Source organism: Aethalodelphis obliquidens, unplaced genomic scaffold (assembly GCF_003676395.1).
Source record: "Aethalodelphis obliquidens isolate GAN/ISIS:26980383/991018 unplaced genomic scaffold, ASM367639v1 scaffold26, whole genome shotgun sequence".
Lineage (NCBI taxonomy): Eukaryota > Metazoa > Chordata > Mammalia > Artiodactyla > Delphinidae > Aethalodelphis > Aethalodelphis obliquidens.
The window spans coordinates 21,138,944-21,160,339 of record NW_020837970.1 but is presented as its reverse complement, the minus strand read 5'-3'; the positions used below and the strand labels follow the sequence as shown (position 1 = coordinate 21,160,339).

Sequence of the window (21,396 nt, the reverse complement as noted above, 5' to 3'; positions counted from 1 at the left end):
TCACATCTTTGTTTTTTAATAAGAAAAATCACGTTGTCTTTGTAAAATTGATATGTGTTATTAAAAAAGACTTAGCTTGCCATTTTTACCAAGAATGTCTTCTTCCTCATAACAAAACTTCAGCCTGAGGTATAGAGGGGCTGTTGAACCCACCTAAGGCTGGGTATCATGGAGGAGGCCAGGGCTGAGCCCCAGGCTCCTCCAAGCACATGGCACTCTGTACTACACTATGAATCCCAGCTAAGATTCATAGGGGCCTCTGTCTGTATCACCTGGTGAAAACTTACCTGCTGCACAATGCACAAGTGCCCAGATTTTATTGTTCCTCCCTAGTCTTCTCCTCAAGAGCTGGCACAAGCTGTTCCTCTCCTTGCCAGTAGCATTTAACTTTTGTCTTTGAGATGGAGGATATTCTTCAGTTCTAGTGCTGGTTTTGATTTTACTCTCCTCTCTTCTAGAGTATCAGGATCAGTCGTTCTCATTAGAACTTCCAGACTGTGGCCAGAGGAACGTTATTGTGCAAGTTCTCTGCTCTTAGACTTTTGCATTTACATTAGCATAATAAACGTTCTCAGAAGTCCTGAGCAAAGAAACTTGTTTCACTTTGTTTTAGCTGGCCAAGGAAGAGAACCTCCTTTTCTAGGGTATTCTGTGGAATGTTGTTTGAGAAATAACTATTCTTGGCAAGATTTCTGACTTTGGGACAAATTACTTCCCCAAAGTAAGTCTTGAATGAGTAAGTTTCTCATGTATCAGAGTTCAAGACTGGTTTGAATAAAATTTACCCCAAAGTTGCCAACAGTTTTGGCAGATCTGCTATATCTTTTGACCTTCGAAATAAAATAAACCTGACATATTTCTTGCTTCTAAACCCTTATGAGATTAGGTGCTGTTACCCCTATTTTACTGATAAAGAGACAGTCTTATATGGCTAATATGGCAGAGCCAGGATTCCAGTATGACTCCCTGCCTTAAAATTCCCTCATCTCGATTCCCATGTCTTGTTTTTCCACCTTCCACTCCACTAGGTTGAAAATGAAAGAGGAAGAATGGCGAGAAGCTCAGAGAGGCTTTAACAAGGTGTGGAGAGAGCAAAATGAGAAATACTACTTGAAATCTCTGGACCACCAAGGCATCAACTTTAAACAAAATGACACCAAGGTCCTGAGGTCTAAGAGCTTACTCAACGAGATTGAGAGTATCTATGATGAGGTGAGCTGGAGGTCTCTACATCTGTGCGACGTCCCCAGTCTGTATGTTCAGCGTAGCTTTGACTGCTGCAGATTACCTTTGTTATATGAATGTGAGACCCTCCAAAACTTGTTGATTCTTGCTTCATAGCATAGACTTCTATTCCCGATTCTACCATTTTAAATCTAAGCCTCACTAAGCTGTTTTACTAGTTTCCCATCCTGGTTTCAGTTCATGCCCACTACCCCCCTCTCCCACTTCTCTCCCTATCTGTTTCCTTCCAACAGTACCTTATATTCCTTCAGGTAGCCCATCTCAACTTCCCACAGCTTAAAATACTATCATTGATCCCCAGACTTTTTTTTTTTTTGGCCGCACTGTGTGGCTTGGGGATTTTAGTTCCTCGAAGCTGGGCCCTCCACACTGAGTGTGTGGAGTCCTAACCACTGGACCGCCAGAGAACTCCCCCTAGACTCTTCCTAATCCTTGTTTATTCGGCATCCTTACCAGGATTACATAGAGTACTGGGAGCTAGGATACAGAGATGAATAAGAAATTAATCCTGCTTTCTTTGAGCTCACAGTCTTAGGGGATGGATAGAAACAAATACAGTGTGATTGAGAATTCCTAGAAATGGTGTGATCTTGAATTTGAAAAAACTTTGTATTATGAAACTATCAAACATACACAAAAGGGGAGAGAATAGTAAAATGATCTCTTACATAAACTTAATCACCTCTATTTTGCCAATTTTGTTATATCTGCCACCATCCACACTCCCACCCCAGAAGGATTTTAAAGTAAATCCTAGACTTCATATCGTATCCTCCATAAATACTAATCCGGAATTTTAAAAGATGATCCCAGTTCTGTCCCATTGTCTCTTATAAGTCTTCAGTGTCTGGAAGGCACCGATCATTTTGTTATCAAACCACATCTCGCACATCATCTTTTTGTTTCTGGAAGTTTTGGGTTAGAAAATAATGGCCACTGTGGTTAATAGAAAGTACTGCTGGTGTAGTCTCATAGGTCTGTTTGTTGTTCCTGTAGGTACATCGCGTAATACTTTGTCTCTCTCTCCTGTTAGAGGCAAGAGCAGGCTACGGAAGAAAATGCTGGTGTACCTGTTGGCCCACACCTCTCACTTGCCTACGAAGACAAACAGATTCTGGAAGATGCTGCTGCTCTGATTATCCACCATGTGAAGAGGCAGACAGGCATTCAGAAGGAGGACAAATATAAAATCAAGCAAATCATGCATCATTTTATTCCAGATCTGCTCTTTGCTCAGAGAGGTGATCTCTCGGATGTAGAGGAAGAGGAAGAAGAAGAGATGGATGTAGATGAAGCCACAGGGGCGGCTAAGAAGCACAATGGTGTTGGGGGCAGTCCCCCTAAGTCCAAGCTACTGTTCAGTAACACAGCAGCTCAGAAGTTAAGAGGGATGGATGAAGTATACAACCTCTTCTATGTTAATAATAACTGGTATATCTTTATGCGACTGCACCAGATACTCTGCTTGAGGCTGCTGCGGATTTGTTCCCAGGCTGAACGGCAAATTGAAGAAGAAAACCGAGAGAGAGAGTGGGAACGGGAAGTGTTGGGCATAAAGCGAGACAAGAGTGACAGCCCCGCCATCCAGCTGCGTCTCAAAGAACCTAGTGAGTGCTGAGATTGTCAGTCTACAGAAGATGGGAGGGGTTGGGGACCTCAGGGCCTAGTTAGGCTCAGGACTGCTTTCTTTTATACATAGAGCACAGGCAGGCCTTAGAGGCTGGCTAGGTTCAAATCCTAGCACCGCAGTTTACTGGTTGTGTGACCTTACTTAAACTCTGTGAACCTGTTTACCTGTAAAATGGAGGTACTACTTGTCTCTTGGAGTTGTTGGGACAATTGGAGAAAATATGAGAAGCACCCTGTGCACTGCTTGGATCATGGACACTCAATAGCTGGTACTATGGACACCAGGGAAGTGGGTGTCAGTTACTGTCAGTTTCCCAAATGGCAGATCTCTGGGTTATTGCAAAGTGTTTGAAAGGACAGAGACGTGACTCAAACGTCATAGTTGGTTTCATTCCATGACAGAACATAAATTCCTAGTTGTTCATGCCTGAGACAGATGCAAAAGAGGAGATGGGGACTCAAGAGATGGTTTGAGACAGCAGAACAGGCAGAGCAGGAATGAAGATAGAAGACTCAGGAAAAGGAAAATAAATGAGGATTAAGGAAGCCACCATATCCTCTAAGTAATTCTATGCTGCTTGCTTCTAGATATCTCTTCAGGTCATAAGTTAGGTACTTAAGCTGTGAGCCAAAAGCTTTTTTGTGAAGGCTTTCTTCTGTGCTCTTTAGGAAATAGCCAATCTTTGGAGTGAATTATCCTTTCTTTTCTTTTCTTTCCTTTTTTTTTTTTTAAAAAAAAAACTGTTACTGGTGTAAGAAGCCCATTTGAAGCCCTGGCCTTCTATCTGTTGAAGAGCTAATGAACCTGGGAATTAATTCTAAAAGCCTTTATCTGGATTAATACTAGCTTGAGAGACTTCAGTATAGTGATTCCATCTGCTTGGGTAGAAATGAGACAGAAGATGACCTAATCCTGGCTTGACCGTTGACTTAACCTGGTTTGAGGCTTACAGTTTGTTCTTGAGTAATAATGTCAAGCCTCACACTGATCGTGGGTCATGTGGTTTGCGCTAATAGCACTCAGCTTTATTCTGACATGAAAGCATTTTTTCATGGCAGTAGCACAGCCCGTTCCTATGCTGTGGATCCGAACAAGGTAATGTTCTGTAATGAAACTCAAGCCAGTTGCTTCTTTTAAACAGTAGTTGTCCTGTTTAACCTGTCTTGAATGAATCCATCACACTTCAGATAAATGGAAATGGACTCAGCTTTTGCTCTCAGCCTTTTTTCCCCTATATTTTACAAAGAGGTAACTAAATGTCAAAGACAAAGAGTTCTTGTTGTAATTTTTTTTCATTTCAGTGAACTTTTTATTGAAGTGCAAAACATAGACAGAAAAGTATACACATCCGAATTGTGTAGCTCAGCGAATTTTTACAAAGCAAACACACCTGATAACCAGCACCCTGATCAAGAAACAGAACATAACCGGTAGCCCCGTCGTGCCACAGTCTTGATTGCCAGCGCTGGAGATCAGAGTTGCCTGTTTTTGAGCTTTATGTAAATGGGTCTTATTTTAGTAAACTAAAGGCGGAGTCCTTTCACCTTTCCTTGTGCACACTGCTAGTTGCCAGACGTCTCTGTAACAACTGATAAGATTCCAGCTGGTGGTTGAAGTGATTCATATGCAGCAAGTACAAATCATTTAATGTAATTTGTGAAGTACAATGTTGGGAATCCATTTTTAAACAAAAGGACTTTGACAAATGCAGATCACTTCATTATTCATAGAGGATTTAATTTGCACTCCTCTTTTTCTGTTCCCGAGAGGTTTCCTAGTGCTAGAGTATGGTTCCGCCTGCCTTTTCTCTTCAGCCCTTGATGCTCCGTTGAAAGAGCTGTATGAGCAGGCGACCTGTGTGAGGGATGCTCTTTGTAGGCTGCGAGAGCAGGTTCCTGTCTTAGCAGGGGAGCCAAGAACTTTTTGACGAAACTTCTTCCCTGGGATATTTTGCTCTCCTGTCACGCATAGCCAGGCCATACTGTAAATAAGTGTTTTTCAGGCACAGTCAGTCGGAGTGTTAGAAGCCGCTGTTAAAGTTGCAGAGTCACTCTCCTTTAATAGACAGTGCTGGGGGTTGTAGCCACCTGTCAGATCTCATCTCTCTGCAGCAGACTAAACACCTAGATTTGTTCTGTTAAGTGCTCTTTAGGCCAGCTGTGGGATTTGCCCTGCCTTCTCTTCCAGTCTTTTCTTAGCAGGGTAAGGCCTCATCTCTCCCATCTCTCCCACAGTGGACGTTGATGTAGAAGATTATTACCCAGCTTTCCTGGATATGGTGCGGAGCCTGCTGGATGGCAACATAGACTCTTCACAGTATGAAGATTCGCTAAGAGAGATGTTTACCATTCATGCCTACATTGCCTTTACCATGGACAAACTCATCCAGAGCATTGTCAGACAGGTGAGGGCATGGCGGAGGCTAGGGTTGGTGAGGGAGAAAGTCTACAGATGGATTCAGGAAAGAGAAAAGGCAAGATTTCTGTTGGGAAAGCAGTCAGTTTCCTCATATAATGATGTTTATGAACGCATGGTTCTGTAGAGGGGAGGGAGAGGTTAATGTGATGTGATGTCGGATTTCTCCTGTTAACAGAGTGGGAGTACTTCAGCCATGTGGTTGACTCCTTTGCTTTGCTCAGCGTGCCCTGGGAGTATGAGCCTACCTGAGACGTGATGTTTTACCCCCAGCACTGGTCCTGACCCCCTGCCCTACCCTCCCAGCTCTTAGGTCGGGTACCAGGCGTGAGCTCAGTTTCCTCTTCTTTAGGTGTTGGTAATTCTATGGACTTTCCGTATTTAACATTTGAAATTCTTTTTACGGGAAGGGTTTCATACAACATCTTTTATACTCTGTCCACCTCACTATCTGAGATTCCCTCTGAGTTAGATTTGTAGTTGGTTTTTTGGTTTATTCTTGTGGCACCCTAGAAGTCTGTAAATATGTTGTTCTTTACAACAATAATTTTATAGCAAATAACATGTAATAGATTTCCATTCCTTTGCCTTTAGTTCTGAACTTTTGAAGGGATCGGAGTCTGTTGATAGTGCACCACTTTCTTTAAAGTGGAAACTTTTTTTTTTTTTGCGATACGCGGGCCTCTCACTGTTGTGGCCTCTCCCATTGCGGAGCACAGGCTCCGGATGCACAGACTCAGCGGCCATGGCTCACGGGCCCAGCCGCTCCGCGGCACGTGGGATCTTCCCGGATCGGGGCACGAACCCGTGTCCCCTGCATCGGCAGGCGGACTCTCAGCCACTGCGCCACCAGGGAAGCCCAAAGTGAAAACTTTTAAAAAGACAATTCTAATTCTAGAGTCCACACCGCTACTATGGAAAGAAAAGCTTGTTCAGTGTTTTCCTCAGATAAAATATGGAATCCTTCGCAAAGTACTCATGCTTTTACCTTGAATTTAGAAGGATGCATGGCTCTGCACCCCTCTCACAGGATCTACTCAGAGTCAAGGAATGTTGCTTCACATAACTGAATCTTGGCATCTTCACAAAAGTTGTCAGGCAGAGAGCTGAAAGTTGAAGTGGTTATTAGGCCTTCCCTTAAGGGGTCTTAATGGTGATGGACAGAAATCTTTACATGTATACAATCAGCTATGGTCATAATTTTTTTTTTTTTTTTTGCTGTACGCGGGCCTCTCACTGTTGTGGCCTCTCCCGTTGCGGAGCACAGGCTCCAGACATGCAGGCTCAGCGGCCATGGCTCACGGGCCCAGCCACCCCACGGCACGTGGGATCCTCCCAGACCGGGGCACGAACGTGTGTCGCCTGCATCGGCAGGTGGACTCTCAACCACTGCGCCACCAGGGAAGCCCTGGTCATAATTTTTGAGAGACTAATGCCTGTTAATGTCCCCTAGATTTACATAAAAGACTTCAGTTACCATGTGCTTATGTTTCTGTTTACAAGTTTGCTGTTGCTACAGCTAGAAATAAAGTCTTTCATACTACCAGTACAACTTTAAAAATCTAATACAACAAGGCTCAGCGGCCATGGCTCACAGGCCCAGCCGCTCTGAGGCATGTGGGAACTTCCCAGACCGGGGCACGAACCCGTGTCCCCTGCACCGGCAGGCGGACTCTCAACCACTGCGCCACCAGGGAAGCCCGCAAGGTTGGTTTTTTAAATAGATATAATTAGTCTATTTACTAGAAGCACCTGGTTATGATTTTGAGTCAATAATACATAAGGTCCGATCTTTTTTTATGGAGACAGGTTTTATCCAGAAATCTGAATCCATTGTTTTTAAAATACGTTTATGCTCCTCAGCTTAACTCCTGAATTGGAGGCATAACATTTCTTACTCTCCTTATCTCCTTTGCTGTTCTCCAGAGTTCATTGCTGACTGGAGGTAGAACATATATTTCAAGGTCAAACCATATATTTATCTTACTTTTCTAGACTAGTTTAAGAGGGTTTTGTCTTAAGAATACAATAGGCAGTCTCACAGACATCTGGTGTGGGACTCAAAATATGGCCAGACCATCTAGGGGTTAGACTGGGGAGGGTTTTTTTTTCCCTCTCCTGCATGCCTCCTTTCTGGACATCTCCCCCATCCTCATGCTTCTCTCTTCAGATGAACACTCAGCACGTACTCAAGGCTTCTCCAGCACCTGAGGCTTTCACTTGCCACGGCAGTGCCTCTGGCCCTGGCATTACCAACCATCCAGGTGCTCCTCTGTAAAAAGTCTACCAGACACACTCATTGTGTCATTTCAATTTAGCAGGAGAGAGAATCTAACCAGCCTAGTGTGGGGATGAGAGTTGCCTAGTTGTCCCTGGATTTATAATGCTGCCCTTTCCGAAGACTAGAAGGGGCCAGATATCCAAGGAGAGGGTGCGGATAGGGAGTCGGTGACGTGGTCTCCTTTTACAGGAAGGTATAAAGAAGTATCTACATGATAGAGACCATGCTTTGGACGTGCACTGCTTTTTTTCTCTCTTAAACACTGTATTTTAAGCCTTCCCCCGTATTAGCAAGTTATCATAAGCATTATTTTAATGGTCACATTAAAAGCCGTTGTATAGACTAATGGTAATTTAACGACCTCCAGTTGCTGGCCTTTCTACCACCATCAGGTCACTCACCCTTCTGACCTTGCACCTTGTCCATCTATCTACAAATACACATACTTGTCACTTAAGAGTTTTTTAAATGTTAAAAATAAGTAGTTGTCATAGTTACTAGCACTTGAAAAAGAGTGTATCTTCCTAAAAATAGAATGGCTTAGTGGTTATGAGAATTTTAAAGTAAAATAGACAAATTGATACTGCAATTAACATTTTGCTTTCTTGTATCTGTTTTTCACATTCTCTGGCATTTTAATGGGTAAAGTTTCATTTGAGAGAATCTTTATTTCACAGTAGATATATCGTCATGACCTATGAGAATAGAATCTCTGAAAGATTCAACTTTCTAGTCATCAGATAGTTTAATAAGATAGTTTCAGAAGTTACCAGTAGTCAGTCGTGATTGACCTGTGTTGAAAATGAGTTAATTTACCTACAATTTTAAATACTATACTTTTATTATCAGATGTGGAAAAATAGAGGATGTGTTAGAAAGAATATTAGTCCTAACTCAGCTCCTTCAGCTGAGCACCCATGACAGATTAATTCAGTAACAGCTTCCTCAGTGCCTATTGAGTTTCAGACTTTTTACTAGGGCTGTGAATGTAGACATGGATCTTGCTTTCATGGTTCTCCGAAGTCCCTCTCCTCACCTTAGCACACGTGAGTTTTCTTATCTAACATGTAAATTTGTCTCATATATCAATATAGTAGGGTACCCTTCTCCAGCCTGCTTCCCAGGGTAGTTGTGTGGATCAACTGAGAATACGTATGAAAGGAAATTGTAAATGGTAAAGAAGTGCCATAAAATTAGGAAGCCATGGAAATTTTCTTTCATGTAAAAAAATTTTTCTTAAGTTCCTTAGAACTTTAAATGAGCAGCACATTAACCTGAGTTGCTTATGGTTTTGCTTTTAAATATATATGAACATTTTATTCATGGACCAGAGATATGGTTGAAGATTTTGGCTTGGTTATTCTCCAAGAAAATAAGATAGTGGTTTTGTATGATTAATGTTCTAAAATGATCAACCAGAAAACCCTTCTTTTTTTTTCTTTTTGCGGTACGCGGGCCTCTCACTGTTGTGGCCTCTCCCGTTGCAGAGCACGGGCTCTGGACGCGCAGGCTCATCGGCCATGGCTCACGGGCCCAGCCGCTCCGCGGCATGTGGGATCTTCCCGGACCGGGGCATGAACCCGTATGCCCTGCATCGGCAGGCAGACTCTCAACCACTGCGCCACCAGGGAGGCCCTGGAAAAAACCTTTTTGAGCTGAGTGATTGGAACCACCAAAGGGAGGCTGAGAGTGTGACAGGGAGAACTATATTTTTGGTTCCCTGATGACTTGCCTTTGCTTGATTCCAGCTGCAGCACATCGTGAGTGATGAGATCTGTGTACAAGTGACTGACCTGTACCTGGCGGAAAACAATAATGGGGCCACTGGAGGCCAGCTGAATACACAGACCTCAAGGAGCCTCCTGGAGTCAACATATCAGCGGAAGGCTGAGCAGCTCATGTCAGATGAGAATTGCTTTAAGGTGAGAGGTACTCAGGTAGTCAGGGACCATGCTGACGACAGTGTGAGCTGTTGGGGCTCTCTCCACCAGAAGTCAAAGCCATACCAGGGTACTTTGACCCAGTGATTCCACTCCTAGACCTCCTTGGAGAGCCTGTGAACTCACTGGAATAAATGCAAAAAAACATGGAAAAGTAAAGTCTCTTGTGGGTAGTCTGTTTCTTGCCTTTTAAAAAAATTAGCTCTTACATGTGATTTTTATAATTTTGTATTCTTCTTCGCTGAACATTTATTTGGGTATTAAATGCTTCGTAAATATTATTGTTTAAAAGTGTAATCCATGGTCGTTGTAGAAAAGATAGGAAACGCAGAGAAAAGAAAAACTAGTCACCTACAGTTCTTCCCAGAAATAATCATTGATGACATTTCTAAACTTTTCTATGCTAATATGTATTTTGAAAAAGATTATACTGGGCAAAATGTTCTGGAACTTATTTCGCTCAATTAGCAACACCTCTGGGTCTTCAGCATCTTTTTATGACTATTTGATATTTAATTTTATAGAAAATTATGCCTGTCCAGTTGGACATTTAGGTTGTTTCCGGTTTTCTACCATTATAATAGCTAATTAGAAAAGCAAATAGCTGGAAACAGTCTAGGTGTCCAACCCTTTACGGGAATGGTTAATGGCAGCCTATTGTGTGAATGCTGGATGGCATATTTTGCAGCTCTTAAAAGTTAATTATAAATTATAAAAATACTGAAACAAATAAAGGACACAAAATTATGTGTGTTATGATTGCATCTATGTAATAAACGTGTATAGTTGAACAAAGCCTGTATGTATTAATGTAAGCACAGGTTTAGGTGGCCCAGAATAAGGTTTGTAGTTGGCCTAGCAGAGAGAGCTAAGCTAAATAAAAGTTTGACCTTGGTGGGCATGTTCCATGTACTTTAATGATCTGACCCTCAAATTGTTCACTTCTGTTTTCAGCTATTTCTTTAGTTTCTGATCTATCACCTGTACTGTTGGCTTAATTTAGAATCAAAGACCTGGAAATGAGTTTTCTAGTTCAGTCACAGATCTAATGTTCTACTATCCGAGGACTTTCCCACTACAGAAGAGATTTCCTAAGCCTTTCAGAGTTTTAAATCTATAAATGTTTATTATGAGTTTAGTGGGTGTTTACTTTCATGGTGGACAGAATTATCATCCCCATCTACAATGAGTTAACAGTGTATTAAATTGTGTGGTGAGGGCCTATGAAGGAATGGGTAGACTCACCCAGTAGATAAGAATAGTTGTCAGAATAGCAGAGGGAATGGCAGGAACAGAAGGCTTGGTAACCAGGAAAATCGTGTCATCACAGTGACCTTTTTCTTTCAAATGTTTATATAGAGAATAAAAGTCCATATAGTATTAGCATTAAGCTAAGAATAAGCAGCCCTTCAAATCCTCTGCCCAGCCCCACCTCCCGCCTCCTCTCCCTTCATTTTTTTTCTATGCATATTCTACAGTGCTTTTTTAAAAATCAGGCATGTTTAGCTCTCTGTGTATCCATTCAGACCCTTTTCTGTGCATTTGCATATATTGACACATAGATGTTTATATAGAAATTAATGATTAGATTTAGATTGGATTAGCGTATTTTACATCTGGCTTTTTTTTTTTTTTTTTTTACATGTCTTAGAATTTGCTCTATTTTGGTTTACATAGATCCAGCTCATTTTTTCAACTGCTGTGTCATACATAATAGTATGAATGTACCATAGTTTTTTGCGGGTTTTTTTGTTTGTTTGTTTTTGGGGGTTTGTTTTTGGCTATGCCACGTGGCCTGTGGGATATTAGTTCCCCCACCAGGGATGGAACCTGGGCCCCCAGCAGTGAAAGCGCCAAGTCCTTAACCACTGGACTGCCGGGGAATTCCCTGTACTATAGTTTTTTAAAAAAATCATTGCCTGATGGGTAAACGTTTTAAACTATTTCCATTTTTTACTATCTCAAATAGTGCTTCATTGAACCGCATTTTGTATCCTTGCGTGCACGTGGTAGTGTTTGTTTAGGGTAGAGGCAGAGAAATGAAATTACTAGGTTAAATGGTATGCATATTTTAAAATTTAAACTTTAATGGGTATTCCCATTTCACTCTCCAAAGTGACTGGCTATACCAGTGTGCACTTTGATAAGAGCATTTATTTCCCCATTCTTAGTCAACACTTAGTATTATCAAACTTATTTTTGCCAATTAGATGATTAGAAAAATATTTTAATTCACATTTCCCTGTTCGCTACTGTTTCCTGTTTTTCTCTTCTGTGTATTGCCTACTCGCATCCTTCACCTTTTGCGGGGGAGAGGGGTCGTAGTTTTTTTTGTTTGTTTTTTTGTTTGTTTTTTTTTTTCAGTACACGGGCCTCTCACTGTTGTGGCCTCTCCCGTTGCGGAGCATAGGCTCCGGACACGCAGGCTCAGCGGCCATGGCTCACGGGCCCAGCCGCTCCACAGCACGTGGGATCTTCTTGGACTAGGCATGAACCCGTGTCCCCTGCATCGGCAGGCGGACTCTCAACCACTGTGCCACCAGGGAAGCCCTGTAGTTCTTTTTATGTACTTTTTCAAATATGATTTTCTTTGTCATGATTTCTCTGAAATCGATTGGTCTTCCTCTATGTCCTGTCCTTCAGTGCTCAGCTGAGTGTCACTTCAGTGAAGTGAAATCTTTCTCATCTCACTGAGGGGGGATAACATATTGTGCATGTTTCTAGAGTAGTACCTTTGTAGTTATTTTGTTGTAATGTAAATATAGCTATTTGTATCCCTTTTCCTTCACTAAATTGAGCTCCTCCAAGCAAGAAACCATGTTCTCTTCTGCGTGTGCCTCTGCCTAATAAATGGCAAACATTCAGTGACTATGTGTTAGTTGAATGAAGCCTAGGAGATTGGCAGAGGAGGCATGGAGAGGAGGTGGGGGTGTCCAAATGGTAGAGGATCTTCACAGCCATAACTAAGGAAAAGGTATGAATTTTGTTGTGGTTGGCGAGCAGTGAAGCATTTTTAAGGACTAAATATTCCACTGGCTTTGAGCTTTCAGGAAGATTAGTAACACTGAGTAACGAGGAGGGGAGGAATCAGAGTCATGTTTACAACTGGAGGCAGTTACCAAATTTGGGTGATGGATGTGGGCAATCTAATAATAAAGTTAGTCAAGACTTGGAGAGTGGTTGCAGAGGTCAGAGAGTTGGGGTGAACACATGGTAAAGGACCTAACAAGACAGGTGTCAGGCGAGGAGCCTGTTGGGATGAAATTGAGTTCAGTTTTAGGCATGTAGAGGAGACTTGTCTTCTCAATATTACTTTGAAGAGTGGTTTCTTTACAGCAGTGGGACAAATCTCGACACTCTAGGTTTTTTCATCCTAAATCCAGGGAGGTTTAGCAAACTCCTAGGAGCAGTTTTTTTCATATCTATTTTGGAAGTCACTATGTTTGTATGTGTGTATGTTATGTTCTTGTTACTTTTTAAATTTTACTAGCAAATAGGAATTCTTCTTCTCCAGAAGAACTGTGAACCAGAACTGGTTTCTGGTCCTGTTTGCTTACTGACTAGCTGTGTGGCCTTGAGAAATCAGAACTTTCTGAATTTTAGGTTTTTCCCTATGTAAAATGAAGAATGTTGAAATAAATGATTCTCAAGCTTTCTTCTAATCGCTGATCTTCACCATTGATTCCTATAGTGATCTGGTCTGCAGCGAGCCCTTAGGATCAGGGCATTGAGAATCCTGGGATTCCAAAAGGGGAGATCTGTGTGCCATCACCATTTGATACTTCTTTTGTGCAAAATGTGACTTGGTTTTGCCTCTATCAGTGTACTGCTTTTAAATATGAATTTTTTTAAAAAATCACACAAATAGTATTAGCAGAACTCAGTTTCAAATATGATTGGTACCATTGCAGCAGATCACTTCTTATGTTGATGTTTTGTGTTCCTTACCTCATGGTATGTGTGATTTCTTGGGTAGTCTTTATTGTGGTGGAAATGTGATTGCTGTTTTCTGTTTGATGTTTTCCATTTCACTTTGGTATGAGAAGTTTCCTTTTTTTTTTTTAAACACTGTAGGCTTGTTTACATCTTTGTATCAAGTCCCATAAATGGGATTATCAAGTGAAATGGCATTGACATTTTATGGTTCTGACTTTGAGCACTCTCTGATATTGATTACTGTTTTAGCTAATTCAAGAAGTAAGAAACATGAAATGGTGCTTCTTGCTCTAACATTTCATTTTGCTGGTAGCAAGATTGGACCTTTGCCTTTTTATCACCTGCTAAGCTTTTGAGTTATCTTCCTCATCTCTTCAATTGGAGCAAAATTTTTTTTATAACTTTATTGCCTCCCCACCTCTCAACCCTTGAGAATCTGTTTACAGCTTTGGAGATGGTCTTTTGTTTACATTCAGGTTTCTTATTTGCAGCTTATGTTCATTCAGAGCCAAGGCCAGGTTCAGCTGACCATCGAGCTTTTGGACACGGAAGAGGAGAACTCGGATGACCCTGTAGAAGCAGAGGTATGGATGAGTATACTGCAGAAACTGGGGAGAGTATGTCATGTTCTGAGAGTCTGCCCAGTGAGTGTCTTCTAGAAGCTCAGCCAGTGTTAGCCTGTTTAAGGGTCAGGACCTGACGCTTAAGTACAGGTCATTTCAGCCATATCTTCAGCTGAAGAAAAGGACTGCCTGGTGGTAAGATATTTAGGATTGATGGCAGTCTCATCTAGCTTTCAGGAAAGCCCTCTCCTCTGAGGAAGTCTCATGGTTGGCAGCTTTCTTGTTTTTCTCCTAAAGCACAAGAAACAACAAATGAGGTGCCATCTGCCCAGTATCATCTTGACCCTTTGTGTCATGTTTACTTTTTATTGGGATAGATGGAGCCAGGAGTTCTCAACCCCACGGGGTAGACAGAGTGAGTTGGTTATCATAGTTGGGTCTAGCAGGTAATATTAATGAGAAATGCAAGCCACATGTATGTATGGTGCTGAGGGCATATGGAGGGGAGGAGATTGTTGTTTTATGGCAATATTGGCTCGTGGTTGCCAAATCTTAAATTTTTTTAAAAGAGATGCCAGAAATTTAGATTTTGATGTGAAAGATACTGATTTTCAAACATTTGCCACTATACATTTTGTTCTTTAACAAAACCCTCTGTAGGGAAATAAAACTTGTCAGTGAGCCAGCTTCTAACCATTTATGACTTCTGGTAACTGTTAAGTATCTCAGAGAAACTTTCGGTTTTGCATTCTCACAGATTTTTTTAAGCTGTGTTTTAATACCAAGTAACAAGCATGTCATTATGGAAAGAGATTTTTTTGATCTTGTATTTAAATATTTCAGACATTTTAGTCATAGAATTTGCTAGACAACCTGATGAGGTTGGAGTTCAGTTTTTGTGCTCTCTCCCCCACCCCCATTTTGTGTTTACAATCCTAGCGCTGGTCAGACTATGTGGAGCGATACATGAATTCTGATACTACCTCTCCTGAGCTTCGTGAGCACCTGGCACGGAAACCAGTGTTTCTCCCACGGTGAGTGAACCAACTCATGTATCGGCAGCATAACACTAATGCACAGTCCAGGAACGAGGAGTTAGATGACTTTCAGTTTCTTGGTTTTCACTTATTCTGTTGTTCTGTCTACTGAGGATGCTAATTCAGGGTTTGTATGGTTTTACACCATGAGCTTACCTGGAGCACGTGCCAAAGCATCAGGGAGGCAAGAGTTTTAGGAGTCAGTAGTAACTTCCCTTCAGGAATGTGTGTCAGAGTCTCCAGGGTTTGATGATTCACTTGGAGGACTCAAGGACTCAGCATGTAGGCATACCCACAGGGATGGTTTACTGTAGTGAAAGGATACAAAGCTACATCAGCAAAGGGAGAAGGTGCCTGTGACAAAATCAGAGGATGCCAGGCGCAAGCTTCTAAGGGGCTGTGACTTCCCCTGGAGGCACAAGGACACTCTTCATTCCTCCAGCAGCAAATTATGACAATATGTTTGAGATGCTGCCTACCAGAGAAGCTCATTGGAGACTTGGTATTGGGGGTTTTATTGGGTGCTGCTCCTGCAGGCACCCTCTGCCTAGCTTGTACCAAAATTCCAGACTTCCAGAAGGAAAGCAGGTTTTCAGCATAAACCATTTATTTTGTACAAACAGTTTAGGTACAGTGAGGCACTCTTATCATTCAGGGAATGGGGGAAACTCTCCCAAAATCCAAGATGCCAGAACCCAGCCAAGGGACAACCTTGTAAGCACGGTTTGCAAAGGATAGCAGTCTTAGGCCTGCTATGTTAACTCTCTTCATGGAATTTTAAAAATTTCCTGGGCTTCCCTGGTGGCGCAGTGGTTGAGAGTCTGCCTGCCGATGCAGGGGACGCGGGTTCGTGCCCCGGACCAGGAAGATCCCACATGCCGTGGAGCAACTGGGCCTGTGAGCCATGGCCGCTGAGCCTGCGCATCTGGAGCCTGTGCTCTGCAACAGTAGAGGCCACAACAGTGAGAGGCTCACGTACCGAAAAAAAAAAAAAAATTTCCTCCCCATATATGGGCAAATTGTATGCTGGACCTCTGTCTGAGGATGAAGACAGAGTTTCAGAAGTAGAAAATAGATTTTGCTGTAGTAGATTGGCTTTCTTTCTTCCCCAAATTTTGCAAATTGAAATCTCATGTCTTACATTCCCAGAAAGGTATTATCCCAGTATTATTAGACTTAGTCCTAATTGGAACATGGAAAGGGGTGAGAACAGAAGGGCCCTGCCAGCTTCTTCCATTCACTGAGTCATTTAACAGACTTCAGGCAGCTGCTCTGTGCCAGGCCCCTTTCTTAACAAAACAGATTTAGTCTCCATGCTTTTTTTTTTAAATTTATTTTATTTATTTATTTTTGGCTGCGTTGGGTCTTTGTTGCCGCGCACGGGCTTTCTCTTCGTTGTGGTGTGTGGGCTTCTCATGGCAGTGGCTTCTCTTGTTGTGGAGCACGGGCTCTAGGCGCGTGGGCTTCAGTAGTTGTGGCACGCAGGCTCAGTAGTTGTGGCTCACGGGCTCTAGAGCACAGACTCAGTAGTTGTGGCGCATGGGCTTAGCTGCTCCGCAGCATGTGGGATCTTCCCGGACCAGGGCTCAAACCTGTGTCCCCTGCATTGGCAGGCGGATTCTTAACCACTGCCCCAGCAGGGAAGTCCCTCCATGCTTATGAAACATAACATTGTATATTTCTCAACAGATTGGCAAAATTCTTAAAAAGATTTGTAATCTTTGTTATGGAGTGTGTGGGGAAGAGGGGAGGCACTTTGATTTACTGTGGGGGGAAATATTGATACAATCATTCCAGGATCAGAGCAGTTAAAATGTATAGGACCTTTACCCTGGAACTTTAATTTTTAATAATTTGCCTTACAGCTATTACAGCTGAGGTTCTTTCTCAGTCTTTTTGTCCTTAAGACCCCTTACAGTCTTAGAGATTGAATACACCAAAAAAACTTTTGTTTATGTGGATTATATCTAGTAATATTTACCACATTAGAAATTAAAACTGAAAAACGTTTACTATGTTTATGAATTCATTAAAAACAATGCTAAATGCATTCTGTGTTATCATAAGTAATATTTTAATGAAAAGCTACTTCAAAACAACAAATTAGTGAAGAGTGGCATTGCTTTACATTTTTGTAAATCTGTTTCATGTCTGGCTTAATAGAAGAACAGCTGGATTCTCATATCTGCTTCTACATTCATTCTGTTGCACTATTTTGTTTCGTCAAAATACATGAAGAAAATCTGGCCTTACTGAAACATGTAGCTCAAAAAAGTAGTATTTCCATATCCTTTCAGATAATTATGGATATTCTTTGATATGACAGCAGAACTGTCCAAGTAGTAGTTTCTTAAAGGTTAGTTGCAGTATCAGTGAACTTTTCATGTGGTTATGTCAAAATCCATTGGTTTATCTTGTACTTTGAATTTTTTCATGCATGGTTTTATAACTTCATGCAGTTGGTTATTTGGAACATTTTAGTTCACTAAGTTATGCAGACCTACCAAATGTTGACACGTCTTCATTTTACAGTATTCCCACCCCCCACCCAGCACCCCCAAAAACACCACATTTATTAATATTGCCGTTGACCTCATCAGTCACATTTTTTTTTTTTTTTTTGCGTACGCGGGCCTCTCACTGTTGTGGCCTCTCCCGTTGCGGAGCACAGGCTCCGGATGCGCAGGCTCAGCGGCCATGGCTCACGGGCCTAGCTGCTCCGCGGCATGTGGGATCTTCCTGGACCGGGGCACGAACCCATGTCCCCTGCATCGGCAGGCGGACTCTCAACCACTGCGCCACCAGGGAAGCAAGCCCCAGTCACATCTTTAAGTAGTGGGAAGTTGTCACACCTCATGCCGGCCAATACCAGTTTACGAAAATTCCGAGTTTTACTTGAAAGCTTAAATTTTATCATTGGCAACGAATGTGCTCAGTTGTTTTCCTTGAAGTACCAGTCTCCCTTGTTCACTTTTGAGAAAATATTTGCCAAATACCCCAGATCGGCTACTCAGCTATTCTTTCAGGTAAAAATGGCGAACCATGTGCAGCTCAAGCAGTGCTCAAGTGCTTTCCTTCATGAATCCCATTGTACTTTGGCACACAAAGGTACTTTATGTTTAGTTCCCATTTCGTCACCCAGTATGTTAAAAAGATGTGAACTAACGGCCTTATCAATAATAAGAGATGTTATTGTTTCATCAAGGACATTCTTAAGTCAGAGCAGCTTTCCTTTTTGAATTGCCGGTGTGTGGCCAGAGAAGAGTACAAAGATATCTAAGGACAGATCGGTGCCATCACCAATTGGTTTTTTTCTAATAGTCACTATTATTTTTGCACTGCCAATGCTAATGTTAATACTGTTTTTTTTTTTTTTAAAGAAAGACACTGTTTTAGTATTATTATGACAGTAGTTTTGATCTTACAACTTCCTAAAAAGCATCGTGGGGGCCCCAATAGTCCTTGGACCAAAGAACTGCTGTCCTACGGAAATGTGTGTACACAAAGATATTCACTGAAGCAACGTTTTTTTTGTTTTGTTTTGTTTTGTTTGCGGTACGCGGGCCTCTCACTGTTGTGGCCGCTCCCGCTGCGGAGCACAGGCTCCGGACGCGCAGGCTCAGCGGCCATGGCTCATGGGCCCAGCCGCTCCGCGGCATGTGGGATCTTCCTGGACCGGGGCACGAACCTGCGTCCCCTGAATCGGCAGGCGGACTCTCAACCACTGCGCCACCAGGGAAGCCCTGAAGCAATGTTTTTAATAGCAAAGTGTAGGAAACAGTAGAACTGTCTAGCTGACAACCTTTCTCTGCTTGTGTTGGAGGGAATTAAGCCTGCCAAGGCATCCACTGATGTGAATTATCTTCTTTCCTAGATGTGTAGAATAGCACTAGTTATGTACCATCTGTGGGAGAATTGAAAAAAATAGACATTTAAGTAATTTTCTGTGCTCTGTGGTTCAGATGAAGGACCTGATTAATTCCTGTTAAGGAATTGTTCAATTAAGACACATTCCTCTGTAGCAGTTAAAGAGAATGACACAAATCTATCTGTAGTGAAATGAAAAAATCTTCATGACATTAAGTGAAAAGTTGAGAGAGACCTAGAAGATTTTAAATGAAAACTGCTAACAGTGGCTACCTGTGGCAAGGCAAGTGGGATTTCGAGAATTGGGGTAGGGGGTTAGTTGGCAATTTCTTTTTATTCTTTATATCTCTGCAGTTGAAAAAAAATTTTTTTTTAACAATAAAACCACTGGACATTTAAAAAATGTATGTAATTAAAATTGTGATACGTGCTGTGAAGGCAAATAAAAAACTTTTGGGGCAGTCATGGGAACCTGCACCTGGAGGAGCTCTCATCCTGCAGGGCTTTGCTGCTTTGTAGGAATCTGCGGCGGATCCGGAAGTGTCAGCGTGGTCGAGAACAGCAGGAAAAGGAAGGGAAGGAAGGGAACAGCAAAAAGACCATGGAGAATGCGGATAGCCTGGATAAGCTGGAGTGTAGATTCAAGCTGAATTCCTATAAGATGGTATATGTGATCAAGTCAGAGGACTACATGTATCGGAGGACCGCCTTGCTCCGGGCTCATCAGGTGAGAACCAGTAACTGGAATTTCTCCACATTTCTCCCTCCTCAGCCAGGACCAGGCCTGCCCCAGAGGCTTCTGGTTGTTTCTCTCCCTTTGTGAAAATCTCTTGGATTTGAGAATTGTTGAGTAAGGATGCCGTAACAAAGTCCCACAGACTGCGTGGCTTAAACAACAGAAATTTATTGTCCTACAGTTCTAGAGGTTGGAAGTCCAAGGTCGAAGTGTTGGCAGAGTTGCTTTGAACCTTCTGAGGGCTGTGAGGGAAAAACTATTCCTTGCCTTTCCTAGCCTCTGGTGGTTTGCTGGCAATCATTGGCATTGCTTGGCTTGCATATTTCTGCCTTCATTTTTACATGGCATTCTCCCTAAATGCATGTCTGTGTCCAAATTTCCCCCTTTTAAAGAATGCCAGCCATGTGGGATTATGGGTCCACCCTACAACAGACAGTATGAGCTCACCTTAACTAATTACATCTGCAACAACGTTATTTCCAAATAACATCACATTCTGGGGGGTGGAAGCTAGGATTTCAACATATGAATTTGTGGGGACACAATTCAGTTGATAACAGCTGGTCGCACCTTCCAGTGAAGCTACTCCTAGCATTTACATTTCAGGTAGTATTGCTTGTGTGAATCCTGTCTGTTTTCACATGCTACCTGAATTGTGAAAGTCCTAGTGCAGTTATGTACCAAGGTATTGTGCCAGGCCCTGGGACTACAGCCGTGAGGTAGAGCATATAAGGTAGTGTGATGATGTGCACTACCAAGGAGAGAAACTAGGTGAAGTGATCAAGGGTAACTGGCAGGCAGGGCCCTGCTTTTGTTGGGGAAGACCTCTCTAAAGAGGTGACGCTTGAGGCCTAAACAATGACAAGGATCCAACCTGGTGCAGAGTTGGGGGTTGGTACTTTTTAGGCAAAGGAAACAAGCAAGCACAAGGCTGGGAAGGAGGAAAGGACTTGGCATTTTCAAGAAAATGAAAACATCAATGTGGCTTGCGCCATAGGGAAAGTGGGGTGCATGAAGTTGGAAGGGTGGGCAGAGGCTACATTACTTATTCTCTTAGGCTGCGATTTGGATTTTGTTTGAGGTACATTGAGACATCGTTGACAAAGACACAGACTGATGAGAGCGAGTGAGGGCACCAAGTTGGAAGGGCAGAGACCACTCGAAAGACTGCTTTCATTCATATGAGATGTGATGTCTACCCAGACTACCAGGGTTGTAGAGGAATTATAATTAGATTGGAGGGACTTCCCTGGTGGTCCAGGGGTTAAGATTCCACGCTTCCAATGCAAGAGGCGTGGGTTCAATCCCTGGTCGGGGAACTAGGATCCCATATGCTGCGTAGCACAGCCAAAAAAAAAAAAAGATTGGACATATAACTGTCAGGATGTGGTAATGTTTGGATGTAGGGAGGTTAAGAGAAAGGGGAACATTAAGGATGATGCCTGGTGGTTTTTGTTTTTTGGTTTTGTTTCTTTGCTCATTTTGCTTGAGTAAATGGGAAGTTTAGGGGTACATCTGTTAATAGGAAGGGGTTACCAGGTTTGGGAGGCAGATGAAAAGACTACAGAACATTCAAGTGGGAACCATAGGTTGGGCGATTTTTAATGTACTTCTCTCCTGGTGCTGTGTGTTGTATGCCTGCATGTTTCTGATTCAAATGATTTGGGGAGCTGGGCAACACCTAATTTATCTTTGTATCCCCTTCTCTGCCTTGCTTGTGGGCACTAATAAATATTTACCAGATGT

At 42.4% G+C, this 21,396-nt stretch overlaps 1 protein-coding gene across 4 annotated transcripts in view; it reads left to right on the top strand.

Annotated features, from left to right (window-relative positions):
* Nucleotides 1-21,396, top strand: part of SIN3A (SIN3 transcription regulator family member A) — a 64,137-nt gene that overhangs the window by 39,555 nt on the left and 3,186 nt on the right. For all 4 annotated transcript variants that reach the window (XM_027123644.1, XM_027123647.1, XM_027123645.1 and 1 more), the window contains 7 exons: nucleotides 1,029-1,212; nucleotides 2,279-2,852; nucleotides 5,110-5,279; nucleotides 9,320-9,493; nucleotides 13,939-14,031; nucleotides 14,950-15,044; nucleotides 19,434-19,641. In XM_027123644.1, the coding sequence (XP_026979445.1) occupies nucleotides 1,029-1,212; nucleotides 2,279-2,852; nucleotides 5,110-5,279; nucleotides 9,320-9,493; nucleotides 13,939-14,031; nucleotides 14,950-15,044; nucleotides 19,434-19,641 (1,498 nt within the window). The remainder of the gene's footprint in view (nucleotides 1-1,028; nucleotides 1,213-2,278; nucleotides 2,853-5,109; nucleotides 5,280-9,319; nucleotides 9,494-13,938; nucleotides 14,032-14,949; nucleotides 15,045-19,433; nucleotides 19,642-21,396) is intronic.